The sequence below is a fragment of the Perca fluviatilis genome, chromosome 1 (assembly GCF_010015445.1).
Source record: "Perca fluviatilis chromosome 1, GENO_Pfluv_1.0, whole genome shotgun sequence".
NCBI classification, from domain to species: domain Eukaryota; kingdom Metazoa; phylum Chordata; class Actinopteri; order Perciformes; family Percidae; genus Perca; species Perca fluviatilis.
Window position 1 is genome coordinate 25,512,049 of NC_053112.1, and position 17,763 is coordinate 25,529,811.

A 17,763-nucleotide genomic window follows, 5' to 3' on the forward strand; every position below is an offset into this window, starting at 1 on the left:
AAGAAAAAGGAATGGCGACATTGTGTTGCACATCCAACAGTCCCTAGACCAAGGAGAGAACTGTTTTCTGAATTTACGGCCCTGATTGTGCAAAGATTTGGCTTTGTAATATTGAAATAATCAACATATATTAATAATAAAAAAAAACATTTTCTGGAATACTGGAAAGGTCAACCTGCAATAATTTCACTTCATAACAATGTGATCTTATCTTACATGCATTTTTTTAAGCAGCATTTACATTTATAATGTGATATGTCACATATACTAAATATACAACAGAGCCTTTTCCTACCTTTGATAATATTCTGGTTTTATTAGCACAAAGCTTATAAACAAAAATTCAGCAAGTGCATGGTTTTGAAATGTAATAATAATGACAGATAAAGAGGCAATTATAATTAGAAATCTTCATAAAATATTTCATCAATTACATATTCTACATGTAAAACTAATAATGAATTGTTATAACCTACTTGATGTTAATGAATCCAAAGTAAAAAAAAACGATGTAAATCAGTGTAATGCTAGCTTAACATGGTGACAAAGTTACCATTCAAAATGTACATTTTAAGGTGGTGAAAATATGTTAGATAGGGGGAAAAAAAGAGATTATTACTGTCTGATTGATTATAAACCTGATAACAAATTGGCCACAAATCACCAGTTGCTTGAGCAGTGTCTTCAACCACAGGACAACAACAAGAGGAGATGACAACTAAAACCGTGTACCTGAATTTGAACCTTTTGAATTTGAAGTCATTTCATTCTATTTGGTTTCTGCTTGAACAAAACAAATGTCCTTGTGTCGTCCATCCTCTGCCTATTGGCGTGTTTATCCATCCATAGCCCGGAACATAACTTTTGTCAAAAACACATCTTCATCCTGAGAGACAATTTGACATGTGTTATTTAAAAGAATTATGTTCAACTGTTGTGCTGTTATATCTAAAGATTTGTGACTGTGACACTTTAAAACAACTGCAAACACGGAGAGATAGCTGCTAAGAATATAAAATGCTGATTAAGACTCATGTTGACTCAATACCATTTCCAAATTCCTGCTGTCCATTACCTGATCCCGTCTTGTTTGTCCCCTGGTGTCAGGTCTTTTCTGGAGAATTTGAGGTTCCTTAACTGCGAAAAAAGATACAGCATTATTAAAAAGTAGCACTCAACTGCACCTTTGCAAATATAGTAATCTAATGACAGCTATCCTAGATGTTTAAATAATTAACTTTACATAATTTGCTTAAAAAAACATAGTAGAAAAACAACTGTAAGACAGCAGTACCTGTTTTTTGACAGAAGTGATAAACCAAAATTAAGGAGATGAAGGAGGAGAGAATAGTGAAGGCTGGAGTAAACACCATCATCCAGGGCACAGCAATCATATGGTTTGAAATGCACCCACTGGAGTCAGGGCATGAGTCAGAATCTGGAACAAATACATAATATGTGGATTACTCCTTTACATGTTTTTCAGTTTTTCTCTTAATTTGGATTATTTTACTGCAAGCAGTAAAACGTGTGTGCATCTGCATCACCATTGTGCTGTTTGATTTGTAAAATGCTAGACATTTATCGTGTTTCTCGCTGATTGACCCTTCCAGCTCAGACCCATCTTACAATTTAATTCAAAATATAGTCAGTATTTGTTAATGCCAGGTGAAATCTGGAACATTTTTATTCCATATGCGAAGCTGGTTTCTGGTTTTTCTAATGCATTTCTTTTCTCCAAAAACTAAAGACACATCTCAGATCACTGTGGAAATATTGGCACTCATAATCCATCCATCAATACAACAACTCACAATCCATTCAAACCCAAGAGATATCTTTGGAATTGGAATGAATCATGTAATTTGAGATTAGTGGTTGTATATCGCCGAATTCAACTTCGACAAAATGTGTCTATACTGTTTGAGGAAAAGGCCCATATTATGATTAACACATAATATGGGCCTTTTCCTCAAACAGTATAGACACATTTTAAATGTTGGACTTAAAATTATCATCACCCACAAACTTTAAAATGAACTGCATACTGCAGATTCACATAAAAACAGAAGTCAGAACAGAATACTTACCTAATAGGATCTTTGTTGTGACGTTGCCATATACTGTATGTAAACATATTTCTGAGTAATGTATTCTTCATATTCCACTCTTATCTGCTCAGTTCCACAGTAGTAGAGGCCCTCATCAGAATCAGTGATGTTCATGATCAGCAGGTCATAGGAGTTAGAAGAAAAGTTTCTCACGAATTGGTAACGAGGGGGAATCTTGGCAGTGCCAGTCAATAAATCTTTTACTTTAAGGATAAGAGAAGGCTGACTCTCATGAGAGCAGTTCCTGTACCACTCTATGTGTTCTCCAGATGATAATTTGCAGTCGCAGTAGAGAGTGATGTTGTCTCCTGATCTGACTCTCACCTTCAACATGGATCCAGAAATTGAACGAGAAACAACTCCTGGAATACAAACATAATTGTAAAAACAGATTGAAATGTGCTCAGTGTTACGGGAGTTCACATTACAGCAGGTGCAGGCTCCTGCTCAACACAACAACAAAGATAATGTCAGTTTGAATTATTCTCAAAATAGAACCTAACACTTAAATTATCCACGCACTTTAATCAAAAGAATTACCTGAGAGAAGGACCAGAAAAATATGCAGCGCATCCATGTGTGATGATGATCGAGAGTTAAAAGACAGCGAAACAGATCTCACTTACAGATATGTATATCATGCACTGCGCAGACTTTTCAGTGAAAGGAAGAATCAGCGGTGATTGGCCAGTCAAGTGGAACATTTTCTTCTGGGGTTGTTTTCTATAGATGCAAAGATATGTGGTATTCTGGGCATTTACATGTTTCCTCTTTGAACTTCTGATGTGTTAACATTAACATGGTAGATTTCAGCCTAGCAATACTTGCATTGCTGCCTTTGTAGGACGTATAGTATATTTGGTCAGTTTTTATAGCCATGGAGATTTTGATGCATGTGTAGCAGAAGAAGACACTCCTCCAATTAGGCAACATTATGGAATAAAATCCATGTGTGTACAGTTTGGAGTGGCACCCAATTGTAAATGTTGTTACTATGCAGCCTTTGGAAAGATGGAACAGCACTAGTTTTCAGCAGCAGCTGTTAGAGAGAGTGCTGCTCCTGTGGTAATCACACGGGCAGTAGTTTCTAATTCTCACAACTCCTTTATGAAATCGGTCAATAGGGTGTTGTTTTTTTATATTGGGACATGATAATAAAGTGGTCAGAATCTAAAGGCCCTGATGGTATTGCTGACGTTTCAAAATTGTTGAAAGAAAACAATGGATGTACTAGATAGAGATGAGCTGTATTTGTAGAGTTTCATACAATATGATGTATGTTTATCTTCATTTATATTTCACATCCTTAAATTGATTAGATTAGATTAACTTTGTGGTAAATGTCACCTTGGAAACTGAATATAAATAGATAAATGAAAAGAAGCTATGGAAGAATTTAAGCTGTTTTAGCTTTTGTGTGTGGAACAGGAAATTGCACCAAAACAGCTTAATACATTCAATGACAACCATGACAAAATAATTAATAAGAATCTGCAACAAATTGTAAACAACAACAACAACAACAACAACAACAACAACAACAACAAACACATTACTATAGTTCTGTAAAGCAGTTAAAATATTTATTTTGCAATGCAATTTGTGGTAGACAAAGCATGGACAATCAATTCATAAAACTTACAATTCACCGATTCAGCAGTGAGTAAGATATTCCCCTGCATCATCATTGGTGGCTGTGATGAAAGCTTCTATTTACAGCAACACCAAAGATTCTTTTGTACCTTAAAATAATGTTTCCAAAATTGTTTCAGTGGTTCATCAACTTATAACAGGGTGAACGGCACTTCAACATTTGCTTTGCGGCTCTCTATCTGCTAAAACCCCACTATGCAAGTTTGCCAGATCAGGTAGTGGATCTGTAGTTTGAATGAGACAGTGGTAATGGACACTTCCAACCTATAGAGGGACCGAAGAGGAAAAGTGCTTTGGTGTTGCTTTAACGCTAATGTTCAATAAAGGCATGCTATTTTTCTAAACATGCAGTGGCTTTTTTTCTGATGCCAGAAAGTGAATCACCTCATAAATTATATTTAAATCTACCCCGGGCCCCCTTCTCTACCACAGAGCAGGGCGTTCCCCATGTATGGCACCGGTCCTGCGCGGCCTCGGTTTTAATCTGACTGTTGGTCTTGCGCGTGTCATCCCCCTTTCGTGCCTATCCACTGTCACTATAATAAAAGGGAAAAGCCCCCAAAAAATAATCTTAAATCTACCACAGAGCAGGACGTTCTCTGTGTCAGAGAAGAGTATCTGACAGGAAATATCAGCGTCAGTTTTAATGGTCCGTCCTAAATGTATAGAAAGTAATAAGTGGTACACTGCTAATAGGTTACTTATGAATGAAAATTGTGGACAGTCTATTTAATTGTGCAGTATCTGTGCCTCATGTCTCAGAGCTTCCCCTTCAACTGTCCCGTGTCCCCATGGAGAGCACGCGTCACAGTTTGAAAACCTTTGTTCCAGATTGACATAAATTCTCTCCTTCCAGAGTGATCTCATGAAATGGCGTATGTATGACATGCCAATTCCTATGCCATTATTGGCGTGTTATCAAGACACATACTCGCTTTTTAGTTTGGTCTCCATTGACTTACATTTTATTGCAATTGTGTGTGAATTTACGCTGTAGCGAGTAGTATGAAAGGGTGAAAATCCACGTAGGGAGATTGGTCGGGGTGGTGGAGGGGTAAAACACAGGACTTTCACCCAGGAGACCGGGGATTGCGTCCCGTGTGTGTATGTCTACGCTGTATACAGCGGACGTAAAGCTCAAAACGCATACAGATAACACGCCACTTGGCTTAAGAAAGTCGGCGTGTATGTTTACGCAAAGTCATGATGTCATGTCCTTCACTCCTCTTTCTAACCCGTATTCACCGTCCAATAAGTATGAATACTTTGCTGTCCTCAAAGGAATGACCCTTGTCCTTTAGATGTAAGATGATCTGAGGAGTTGGGCCTCCGGCACTAGGCCATGCTCTTGCTCAGCATTTGTTTCATCTTCCTATTGTGATGTACAGGTCCGTGCAATCCTCTCTGCATTGGACTGTGTGTATTAATTTGCTCGGCTTAGATTTGGGTGTGCGGTGTTGATGGTGGACAAGCTTTTGTCTCAGTGTGGTGCTATATAAGTTTAAGAAAACAGGTATGCTGTTTTGGATAAGGATCCTCCTGAGTTTCTCAGATGCCCCAGCTGTGTATGGAGGGACTATGTTGTTGTGCCTATTCTACTTGCAGCTGTTTTTACAAGGGTGCAGTTTGGGTAACCACAAGTTAAGTGCTTGCTTAAAGTGTTTGTTCTCATCCTCATTTAGCTCAGTACTTCTAGACACATTATTGGCCATGTGGTGAAGGGCTCTGAAAGTTGCAGCTTGTGTTGCTACTGATCATTGTGAGTGGGTTTCCTGTAACCTGCAGCATCAACACTTCTGTCCTCTTTGATGTGCACTGCTCAGTCTAAGAAAGAAACTCTATATTGTCTCTGATATCTTGACGATGTGAACTTGACATTTCTGTCTGAGCTGATGTGTTCTGTAAAGGCTTGCACTCTGAACCAATGCATTTTGCAATGCTGTATGTAACTCTAGGTGTTGTGGGCAACCAATATTTGTTATTAGTCCAAGGGCAACTGGGATGATTGTGCCTTTACCATGAAATCAGAAACTCTCTTCAGCACTGGCCATGTGTCTGGAGTATCTGGCTCCTCTTATCTATCTCTGAGCTCTTTGTTCCTTTTAGCTCTGTGCTTTTTACATTTTACCCAAGCCATAAGATGTTGTCAGCAACTCAATTTAAAGTATAGGTGGTATACAGTATGTCTGTGAATGATTCTCAGTATTCAAGTCATGAAACCCAGATAAATCTTCTTGGAGGAATAATTTTAAAGTGAAGCAATCACCTTTTTTACGCATTTTGCCCATGGAAGACATCAGTCTAATTCTAATAGCAAAATCAGCTCCGACATATCAAATATCACTCCCTCTCCACCCCACCACACGCTCAATCCAAATCACATCCTCTCTTCGTCCATCTTTATTATCTTCCTTCTCTTTACACACTGGTAGCACTTATGGCTTAATGAACTACGTAATACTGTAACATGTATATTTATTTTCAGAGGAAACCTGACATAGAGAAATTTGTTTAAAACTTTGCAAATCCATCATTGCTTTTTGAATGAAAAATAAAACCCTAAACTGTATCACATACATGTTTTCCAATGTTTTCATACTGTATGTTTGCAAGGAAAACTAAATATCAACTGTGATAAATTAATTTTACAATTTCAATTATGTACAATCAAATCCTGCAGCAATAGTGGTTTGTCTCCATGCATCACAATTTAGTTTAAGGACAAGAGAAGGCTGGTTCTCATGAAGGCAGTTCCTGTACCACATTATAAATCCTCCAGATGATCATTTGCAGTCACAGTAGAGAGTGATGTCGTCTCCCGGTCGGACTGTCACTTCAACACGGATCCTGAGATCCAATCATGATTACAGGATACAACTACTGGAAGTAGCACCTGTGTTGGAGTTTGTACACAGGACAAAATAATGTATAAATAGCAATACAATTAATGACGTGATTATGTGTTATGGTTAAGATTAGCATTAATATATCTCGGCGTAGGTATAAAAAGAAAAAAGGTTGCATACTCACTGATTTAATGCACCACCTGCTGATGGTCAAATGAAGCTTCGTGAACCACTGTCTATTTTCTGAGCTCACCAGAGAGCACCATCTAGTGTGCTCAGAAAATAGTGGTTCGCAAAGCTTCATTTGACCATCACTAGCACCACCCGCCTAGCAGACTAAGTGAACCAAATCAAACACACCTTAAATGTTGCGAACAACAGGTGCATTCTGGGTTTGGCCAAGTTAGCAATGCTAACATATTTGTGGTGGATCCTCCTGACTTTTACATTTGTTTGGGAACTTTTACCTTCAGTAGTAGGCCTACAACACACTTATAACGTTAGCTATTTAAACTTAAACAATCACCGCTTGCCTAGAAACTTAGCTGTGTGTGTGCATGCGTAAAAACTTTGCGAATCTCTTAATGGGTTTGCTATAGCAGCTATCAAGTTTATATGGTCTAATGAAGCCTACACATCTCTGTATTAGCTTCCTTGGTGATGCTTTATTCAGCGGTTATGGTGGCATGTTGTTTAATCACTTTTGTGTAACTGAGTGTTGTCCTCTTTTCGGTTTAATTCTAAGACTGAGGAAGGTTTGTTTATTTAACTTATAACCACTTCAGTCAGACAACTCACGTTTACAATGTTTATTACAACAGTAGAACCGTGTTTGGCGGGCCAGACACCGACCTCATCACCATTACTCCCCGCTGACAGTGCCTTGCAAAAGTATTCACCCCCCTTGGCATTTTTTGTGTTTTGTTGCCTCACAACCTGGAATTAACATGGTTTGAGGATTTGCATCATTTAATTTACAGAACATGCCCACAACTTTGAAGATGTTAGTTTGTTTTTTATTGTGAAGCAAACAACAAAAAGGACAAAACAGAAAAAGTCAATGTGCATAATTCACCCCCTTAAAGTCAATACTTTGTAGAGCCACCTTTTGCGGCAATCACAGCTCCAAGTCGCTTTGGATAAGTCTCTATGAGCTTGTCACATCTTACCAGTGGGGTTTTTGCCCATTCCTCCTTGCAAAAAAATGCTTCAGCTCCTTCAAGTTGGATGGTTTGCGCTTGTGAACAGCAATCTTTAAGCCAGACCACAGATTTTCTATTACCGTGAGGTCTGGGCTTTAACAGTGTGTTTGGGGTCATTGTCCTGCTGGAAGGTGAACCTCCGTCCTAGCCTCAAATCACGCACAGAGTGGTACAGGTTTTGCTCAAGAATATCCCTGTATTTAGCACCATCCATCTTTCCCTCAATTCTGACCAGTTTCCCAGTCCCGGTTGCTGAAAAACATCCCCACAGCATGATGCTGCCACCACCACCATGTTTCACTGTGGGGATGGGGTTCTTTCGGTGATGTGATGGGTTTGCGCCAGACAGAGTTTTCTTTGATGTCTCATCAGACCAGAGCACCTTTCTTCATACATTTTGGGAGTCTCCCACATGCCTTTTCGCAAACTCAAAATGTGCCATTTTGTTTTTTGCTGAAAGTAACGACGTTCTTCTGGCCACTCTGCCATGAAGATCAACTCTATGGAGCGTACAGCTTATTGTCGTCCTATGTACAGATACTCCAGTCTCTGCTGTGGAACTCTGCAGCTCCTCCAGGGTTACCTTAGGTCTATGTGCTGCCTCTCTGATTAATGCCCTCCTTGCCCGGGCCGTGAGTTTTGGTGGGCGGCCGTCTCTTGGCAGGTTTGCTGTCGTGCCATGTTCTTTCCATTTGGTTATGACAGATTTGATGGTGTCCCACCAGGGTTTTGCATTTTCTCAATCTGGATTTGACGGGCTGCTGTTCAGAACTAAAGCTGTAGCCTATGTTTGTTTTTGTTTTATTTTATTAGAACCCAGCATCTGTAGTGCATTTAGAATGAAGATGTAGCATTGTGTCATTTAGTTTGGACATATTTGAGTCAAACTTAAAGGTCCTATGACATGCTGCTTTTTGGATGCTTTTATATAGGCCTTAGTGCAGAATTACAGCCACTAGAGGCAGTCCCACAATGAGCTTTCCTTAGGATGTGCCATTTCTGTGTCTGTAGCTTTAAATGCTATGAGGAGGAGCTAAAACATTTTTGAAATGAATGCTGGCTACAGGCTAGCAATCAAAAACAACAAAGGCTGTCACTTGAATGGCGTTTTGAGCTAACGTTAGCAATCAAACAATCATAGATAGCCAAAACGTTTTTGAAATGATTGCCATCTTCTGTTAAAGGGATACGCCACCGTTTGTTGAAATAGGGCTTATCACGGTCTCCCCTAGCTGTAGATAGGTAGGCCAACGCCAACCGGAATGTGAATGGAATCCTATGTTGCCGATTAGCATGTTGGGAGTAAAAGTGAGCCAACAAAAGAAAAAAAAAAAAACTAATTACTTGCACTGAGACAAAAAATGCGTTGGCCCACCTATCAACAGTCAGGGTAGACCATGATAAGCCCTATTTCAACAAACAGTGGCGTATTAATGAGAACAGTTTATTATTTTATGGATTTAACAAATTTCAGTATGACCCGTTATGCCGTAAACCTTTTAAATCTGAGCATCCGCAACTCACATCTGCACTCGACTCACATCGGGTAGTGACAGTGTTCTCTCTGTTTCTTATGGGCGGGCCAACTTCTCTGGGCGGGCAAAGCAGAGAAAGCTTTCCAATTATGACGACATAAGGAGGTGATTCCAGATCGGCCCATCTGAGCTTTCATTTTCTCAAAGGCAGAGCAGGATACCCAGGGCTCGGTTTACACTTATCGTCATTTCTAGCCACTGGGGGACCATAGGCAGGCTGGGGGAACTCATATTAATGTTAAAAAACTTCATATAGTGACATTTTCATGCCATGGGACCTTTAACTGTGAGGCCTATTCTGTTTACTACTTAACATCTCCACTAGAGGTCAGGAGACTTTCACCTGGAGCTGGTGTGGCTAACTGTTCACAATCAGCATCCCTTTACCATTCTATGTTTTTCCCAGAACAACTTTTTTCAAGTTTCCAATATTCCAATCCTCATTGCAAGTTATTATCAATTGTATATCCGTATGTGTAGGCCTATATGGGTAAACATAAATATTAGAATGAATCAAAATAAATATTAATTTTGTTTAACAAACAATCATCCACCCAAACATGCCACAATATATTATTCAGACATCAGGATGCAGATGAACATCATATATTGAACATAACTCCACTGACCATATCGGAGTATGAAACCACACTCTGCATCTGTCTTGCAAACTAAGTAGGCTACACTCACACACAGTGCAACCAGAACAGACCTCATTTGATTTCACAAAGTAAGGATGTGGTCACTTACATGACATAGATTCAAAAATAAACTGTACATCTAAATGTAGCTCAGGTGGCTGCAGAGCTTTGGCTTGACTGTAGTTAGACATAAATAACATATAACTTAACAACTGACCACTGTTTTCAGTGGATAAATAATCATAAAATAAACTAAAACATTTTCTTTCTCAATTCCAACACCTTCATCAGGCCACTAGTCTGCAGCTGCTGTCTGTCTGCGTGTTAAGTTTTGCAGTTGTATGAGGGGCTGTTATGTCACTGTGGGTTTCCTGTAAAGCTTACCTGGAATTGTATCGGATCACTCGTGAAGGGTATGTGGGGGCTGATGGCTAACTTGAAATACAAACAGGAAATTGTCTGAAAAAAACACTGCGTCTTGTTACAGAGACACAATCATCACCAGCATTCTGAAATGATACATATCAATTTCAATCACAAATGTGAACCTAAATTGTAATCAATAACAACAACAAACAGGTTTAGATCTAGATGGCAATGTGTACATGTGAGCAATTTTTTACTTTTTTTTTTTTAAGTTGTGGAAGGAAATTAAAAAAATAAAAAGTAACAAGGTTATTATAGTTTTGCATTTTTCATTATTTTTTATTTCGTTTTGACTTTTGTTTTCAAATTCAGTTTAGTTTTAATTAGTTTTTAAAGCAGGTTTGCTAGTTTGTTTAGTTTTTATTTTTTGAAAGTTCTTAGTTTTAGTTTAGTTTTTATTAGTTTAAGTGTCAGTTTTAGTCTTTTTTGGTAATATGGGTTATTTTTTAGAGGCAAAATTCAAAAAGGTCAGAAAAAGTATTGTGTAATAATAACTCAACAAAAACATACAATTTTAGAAATATGTATTCACAATGTATTCAACAATAACAGAAGTAGGCCTACATAAAATTTTAATTGATGAGCACAAATATGTAAACAGTCTACACAAGACGCCGCAGTAAGTGCAAAATGTGTGCCAGGAAAACACCTAAATAGCCAATAGACTAAAGAAGACATACATGAACAGGTGTTTTGAACTTTGGTTCGTGGCGAACTTTTTGAAGTCATCCCAGTATCAATACACATTTTAACCCACGCTTTCTCCCGCTTTTGGTGTTCCTGCGTATTTACTAACCAGCAGCTATCGGGGCGCCAGTGAAAGCCCTCCTGTAACGTTCTCTCCCCTAAGGTTGTCTCCGTCATGCTGCCTGGCCCTGTACCCATACTCCATGCCCTGTACCGGGGTTAGCTTCTGTTTCAGGGAAAGGGGGCTTTGTGTTCTCCTTTATCTTGTTAAGGTAAGCTAGGTTAGCCTCCTTGTGCGCACTTCTCAAATGTACTTTGAAATTCGTGGAATTTTTCCCTTTAATAAAATGTCCACCTATTTTACCACCTTCCACTGCAAGGCACTTTTATCTGACACAAACATAATCAAATAGGTCTCTGCCGCTTTCTTCTGACTTTCAGTACCGCCATGACGGCGAGGGGCACGGACTATGTTGTGTTCAATTTGACATGGAATGTCGGAATATCTGGGTTCCCAATCAGAATGTCTACGGCATAGACTGTATAAAACAGGTCTATGGTCAGAAATGTCAACTCTGAAAGATAACGTTATTTGCTCTATGAAAGACATTGACAAAGACGAAAACTAAGGACATTAACTCGATTATTATTTTTTTGTTAGTTTTGCAAATAGACATTACAGTTTTAGTTATTTATCGTTTTTCTGTAATGCCTCGTTTTTATTTTTATTTCAGTTCATACAATATTTTTTCCCACCTAGTTTTCGTTATTTCGTTTGCTTTTGTTAACGATTATAACCTTGGTGTGAAATTGTTGGAATTGAGTAAGTTGTCAATGTATAGTCACTGTTATGTTAATGGAGACATGGTCTGCTAAAGGGTCTGCATTAGATTGATACTTACAGTAGTATAAAACTGACAAACTAAAATATCAGTAGGAGATAATGTTTGGGGTTTTGTCACATTACAGTAGGTGTAAAATAATATTGCTTTTATAGTCTTAATTTCATTTGCAGAATTGGACCCTCCACCGTTGAGAAATGTGTTTATGATGATGTAAAGTTACAGCAGCTATAGTGAATTAATGTAGAATCAAGATGGCACATTGATCTCGAGGCTGTTCAAGACACAACATTTTTTTTCCACTATGGCCAAGTAAAGACCCACTGATCCAACCCAGCCACGTGACACCTCTATGTTGTCTTGTAACTTCTTGTAAACTGCGAACGGGCCATCATTTAAATAAATAAGTAAAGTAAGAAAATTTAACTTTAGCCATCTTGGCTTTTATACGATATATGTCCTTAAAATATATTTTATTCTCTCTAGCAGAATGAGCGCCAACATCAATACTTTGAGTTATATCAAACTGTACTGGTGAAGGGTTAGGGTTAGGGTATGTGGGGGCTGATCGCTAACTTGAGATAAAAACAGGAAATTGTCTGAAAACATCAATCATGTCTCAAGCAGACATCACAGCCATTATTAAATGTTACAGATCGATTTCAATCACAAAAGTGAAGCTGAAGTGTAATCAACAACAACAACAACAACAACAACAACAAGAAGTAGGTTTTAAAATTAAAATTAGAGTTTAGTATCAACTTTTCACAACATCATTGGTTTCATTTTCAAATTTTTTTTTATTACAAATATCAGTAAATAATGATGATTGTTGCCCAGCTTTAAGATAAGTCAGGGTGTGATTTGTGAAAAAAGTTTGATTGATTGGGCACAACAAAATAAAACATGCAATAATTAATTACCCTTTTCAATACTATGGATATAGTGCCACTCAGCCAGCCATGCCAAAACACGTATTTATGCACTTCAATATTCAATGGAAAATAATCTCAAAAATAAGTGTTAAGAGTTCACTTCGCAAAAATCCCACGCATCCCCTCGGAAAATCACACCCTGCGATAAGTAACAGAATGGTCTATACTTATCCCAAATGAATTATACCTTTCATCATTAATCATCATTATATAATTTATAATGTTTGTTCTTTTCTGTTCTTTAAGCTCTCTACATCCTCGATGTATTGATGGCAGAATATGTGCAGAAGTCAGAACTCTGGGTTTTCTTCTTCTTTGGTCTCTGTGACGCTTGACGGATTTCCACTGCAGCATAACACACATCTTCATCCTAAAATTTGACATTTGTTGTTTAGAATCATGATTGTTAATGTCGTCATTCATTATATTCTACCGTTACACCTACCTGATTCAGTCTTGTTTGAGGTTTCTGCTGATCAGCTTCAGGTTCTTTAGCTGCAGAAATCAATACAGCATCACTAAAGCATGGTACACCCAAACTCAAACACACATCCAAAGATGATACCTTAATCCAGGTTTCTTTGTGGTTGAAATTAATTTCGTATCATGTGTTATGGATATTTGTGAGATATACAGTAGTTACCTTTTTTCCGACAGAGGTGATAAACCAGAAAACCTGAGAGGAGAGAGGAGAGAACAGCGAAAGCTGGACACAGAGAGAACAGCAGCGTCCAGCACACACCACAGTCTTGCATGAATGGAGTGTCATGCTGAGGCACAGAGGAGTCTGAATCTAAAACAAAGTTGCGTCGATTAGCTTCATTAAACTCTGATCTCACCAAAATTGTTTATTTTCCTGATCAAAGTTGTATGTGGACATAAGTGAAATAGTTGTTCCATGACCACAGGAACCAGGACCCTCAGATACTTTCTAGAATAAAAATACTGTTGGATTTAAATACAATTCAGTGGAGTTTGTGGGGAACTCAAAAGTTTTTTTTATACTGTATTGTTACTATTTGTTCTGCCAAGACCCATGTGCAGTGCTGACCCTGCCCTGTTGGTAGACTTTTTTAACTTTAGCCCCAAATCAGAATTGCCTTTTAAAGAAATATCCATTCTTATTTGAATAATGTCTATTTTTATCAGACTTTGAGCTCATTCCAACATTAAGTGCAATGTGCAACCTTTAACCTTGTTTGAGCCTACACTTAAATGTAAAATTATCCCAAAACTCACTATGCATGAAAATACTTTAGGGGAAACTTGGGTGCACTTACAACAGTTCAGATATATAATTAATTATCTGTAAAAAACAATTATGCACTATTTAAGTCCAGATTGGAGGTTGTTGACGGATATAATCTTCACATACAGTATATGTTGTATAAGTGCTATTATATGGTGCTCTAGACTTCATGATGGTTCACCTTTGTAAAAATTAATATAAGTGCCCAATATCTGGACACATTTCGCTACTGAATGATGATCAGTGTTGGGCAAGTTACTTCCAAAATAAAATGCATAATAGATTACTAGTTACTGTCATTTCAGAGTAATTAGTTATATTATAATATTACTGTCTGTGAATTGACTTGGCAGGAAGCGTGTGAATTTCACTACGTGATCAACAAATTCTCATCTTCATCCAATTTAATATCATAATGTATTTATTCATAAGATTTTGTATTATTAATCTGAATCTGCAAAGTAAAATGTAAAATACTTGACTCTGAATTGTAGTGGAGTAGAAGTATAAAGTAAGAGAAAATGGATATGCTCAATTAAAAGTAGGCTACAATTGTATTGAAGTACGGTATAGTTATTTCCACCGCTGATAAAATGTAATTGTAATAGTTACGTGTAGCAAGCCTCAACATTATTCCCAACATGTTTAAAGCTGTCAGTTGCTCGGACACACTGCTGTCTGTGCTGACGTACCGTTACCTGTTGGGACACAGATGTTGTCCATACTGTCTCTAGGTTCTGGCTCGGACCACAGGAACCGTGACGGGACAGCACCTCGCTTCAACGCAGCATTACTCTTTTACTAACGGATTTTTCTCTGGTGGTGAAATGTTTCGTGGTGTTGGTGAATTCTTAACAAAACACCACTCAATTGCTATTGTTAAATTGCATTGTTACTCGCGTTACTGAGATTGTAACAGGTATAATATTACCGAAATTGCGCTACTTTTGTATCTTTTTCTTACTCCCAACACTGATGATCATTTAGTCAAATAATTACATTCACTGCAGTCACACAAAGACAAGTCAGGCCAGCATACTTACCCAATAGGATCCTTGTTGTGACGTTGCCATATCTGTAAACATATTTATGAGTAATGTATTCTTTATCCTCCACTCTTATCTGCTCAGTTCCACAGTAGTAGAGGCCCTCATCAGAATCAGTGATGTTCGTGATCAGCAGGTCATAGGAGTTAGAAGAAATGTTTCTTACAAATTGGAAACGAGGGGGAATCTTCTGAGAACCATAAGTGGCAGTGGTCTCCTGGAATGAATATTGTCCTCCAAGGATAAGAGAAGGCTGATTCTCATGAGAGCAGTTCCTGTACCACACTATGTATACTCCAGATGATATGTTGCAGTCACAGTAGAGAGTGATGTTGTCTCCTGGTTTGACTCTCACCTTCAACATGGATCCAGAAACTAAATCATGACTGCAAGAAACAACTCCTGAAATAAAAACAATTGTAAAAACAGTTGGACATGTGCCCAGTGTTACAGGAGTTCACACAAATGCAATGAGAATGTTGGTATAAATTATTCTCAAAATGGAACCTAAAAATTGTAATTAAATCATAAAAAAATGTATTAAAAGAATTACCTAAGAAAACGACCAGAAAAATATGCAACCCGTCCATGTGTGATGATGATCGAGAGTTAAAAGACAGCGAAATAGATCTCACTTACAGATATCATGCCCTGCGCAGACTTTTCCATTAAAGGAAGAATAAGCAGTGATTGGCCAATCAAGTGGAGCATTTTCTTTTGTGGTTGTTTTCTATTGGTGTAAAGATATGTGGTATTCTGGGCTTTGATGTTTCCTCCGTGATCATATACAATAAGATTAACCCCACTACACCCCAGCAACTAACTGAGGACGTATAGTATAGTTGCCCAGGGTTGTTATAGAATGCATAAGTACCAGAAGGAAACAATCCTCCAATAAGGCAACCGTATGGGATAAAATGCGTTTGTAGAGTCTTTAATGGGCAGTAGCTTTCAGTTCCAGCAAGTCATCATTAAAATGAGTCTATTATCAATGCCTACCAAAACAACCTACAGTGTATGGCTGTTCCTAAAAATAACTACTCTTAGCATTTTCAGATCTGCCAAACTCAACCTCAACCACAAGCTCTTTCCGAAAGACTTTCCTCCCAAGTATAACGACATCATCGGTCGTTTCAGAAAATGCCTCAAATGGATGAGTATTTTGGAAATTTTATGTCTTGTTAAATTGTTATGTTTTTATGTTTGTCTACACTTCCACAGTTTGTAATAGCAAATATCACCTCAGAAGATATCTGCCTGATGAGGTGAGATTGAAACAATGAAGTGACAAAGCTTTATGGGGGTATCCACCGAGCACATGTCTTGTCACTGGGGCAGAAACAGAGTGTATTAATACTGATACAGTGGGTGTCTGTGTACTGTATGTGTCTACACATGCCTGTATTGATGTCCACACTTCATGGTGTGATGCTGTGCATCCATTGATGCTCTATTTTACTCACCACATAAGATGTTCAGTGTGACTCAGAGGTGTGGTGTCTGAATGAGAACAAAACCTGACCTTGATGAAGGTAGATAAGATGTATTTCTGTGTCTGCTGTGGTAAGAGAATAAATAATTCATTATTGATTTTTAACTCCACTTCTGAAATTAATTGGGGATGTAATAATCTCTTTTTTGGAAGTACCGAATCAGTTTTTTTCCATTTGAGATCTACAATGAGAAAATGTCACTTGAGGCTTTTACCTCCATTCCAAAGTTTGAGTGAACAATATCCAGGTTAAAGCAGGTGCGTGTCCAGGGAGTAGCCTGGGCCAACCTGAAATCTAATTGGTGCTACCCTATTTTTGTAAACTATGATTGTCTATCAGCGGTCAGAGGCCGGCCTTAGTATGTCCAACTATTTGGCGAGTAAACTGGTCTTTGGTTTGATTTGGAACAGAGTGGATAAAGTATGAAGCTTTATATTACATATGTATATTACATTATATGGTGTTAACTGAAAATTGTAAACACAGCGATGCTGTGCACATGTACTTGTAATCATAAAATAACTCTGATACTACCATACCCGATACCACCTTATAGCAAGGTGACATTAACTTCTCTGTCGAGCAGGTAGGTAGCGGAGCAGAAGCAATGCTAACTGTTTGGAGATTTTTAGCTGTAAAAATATCAGAGGCTCTTACCCAATACATTGCACTTGACGACCAGCCATTGTCAGTCATTGATAATACTGGGTTTCAATGTCTTCTCAGTGTATTGGAGCCAAGGTATGAAATTCCCAGCTGTTACCACATCACAGAAACCATGTTTGCAAACCCATCATTGCTTTTTGCATGAAAAATAAAACCCTAAACTGTATCACATACATGTTTTCATACTGTTTGCAAGGGAAACTAAACATCAACTGTGTTAAATACATTTTACAATTTCAATCACAATCAAATCCTGCAGCGATAGTGGTTTGTCTCCATGCATCACAATTTAGTTTAAGGACAAGAGAAGGCTGGTTCTCGTGAAGGCAGTTCCTGTACCACACTATAAATCCTCCAGATGATCATTTGCAGTCACAGTAGAGAGTGTTGTCTCCCGGTGGGACTACTTCAACATGGATCCTGAGATCCAA

The 17,763-nt window shown here is 38.1% G+C and overlaps 1 protein-coding gene and 1 long non-coding RNA gene across 2 annotated transcripts; both read right to left on the reverse strand.

Annotated features, from left to right (window-relative positions):
* Positions 1–540: 540 nt before the first annotated feature.
* LOC120568337 lies at positions 541–17,354 on the reverse strand. The gene is made up of 5 exons (XM_039815800.1): positions 17,324–17,354; positions 15,171–15,575; positions 1,295–1,438; positions 1,076–1,137; positions 541–886 (listed from the first exon to the last, which is right to left on the reverse strand). The coding sequence occupies exons 2-5, from the start codon at positions 15,535–15,537 to the stop codon at positions 836–838; spliced, it is 624 nt and encodes a 207-aa protein (XP_039671734.1). The 5' UTR covers positions 15,538–15,575; positions 17,324–17,354; the 3' UTR covers positions 541–835.
* LOC120568431 lies at positions 12,807–13,631 on the reverse strand. The gene is made up of 3 exons (XR_005640729.1): positions 13,522–13,631; positions 13,324–13,373; positions 12,807–13,248 (listed from the first exon to the last, which is right to left on the reverse strand). It is a non-coding gene; the product is annotated as an uncharacterized LOC120568431 (long non-coding RNA).
* Positions 17,355–17,763: the final 409 nt, after the last annotated feature.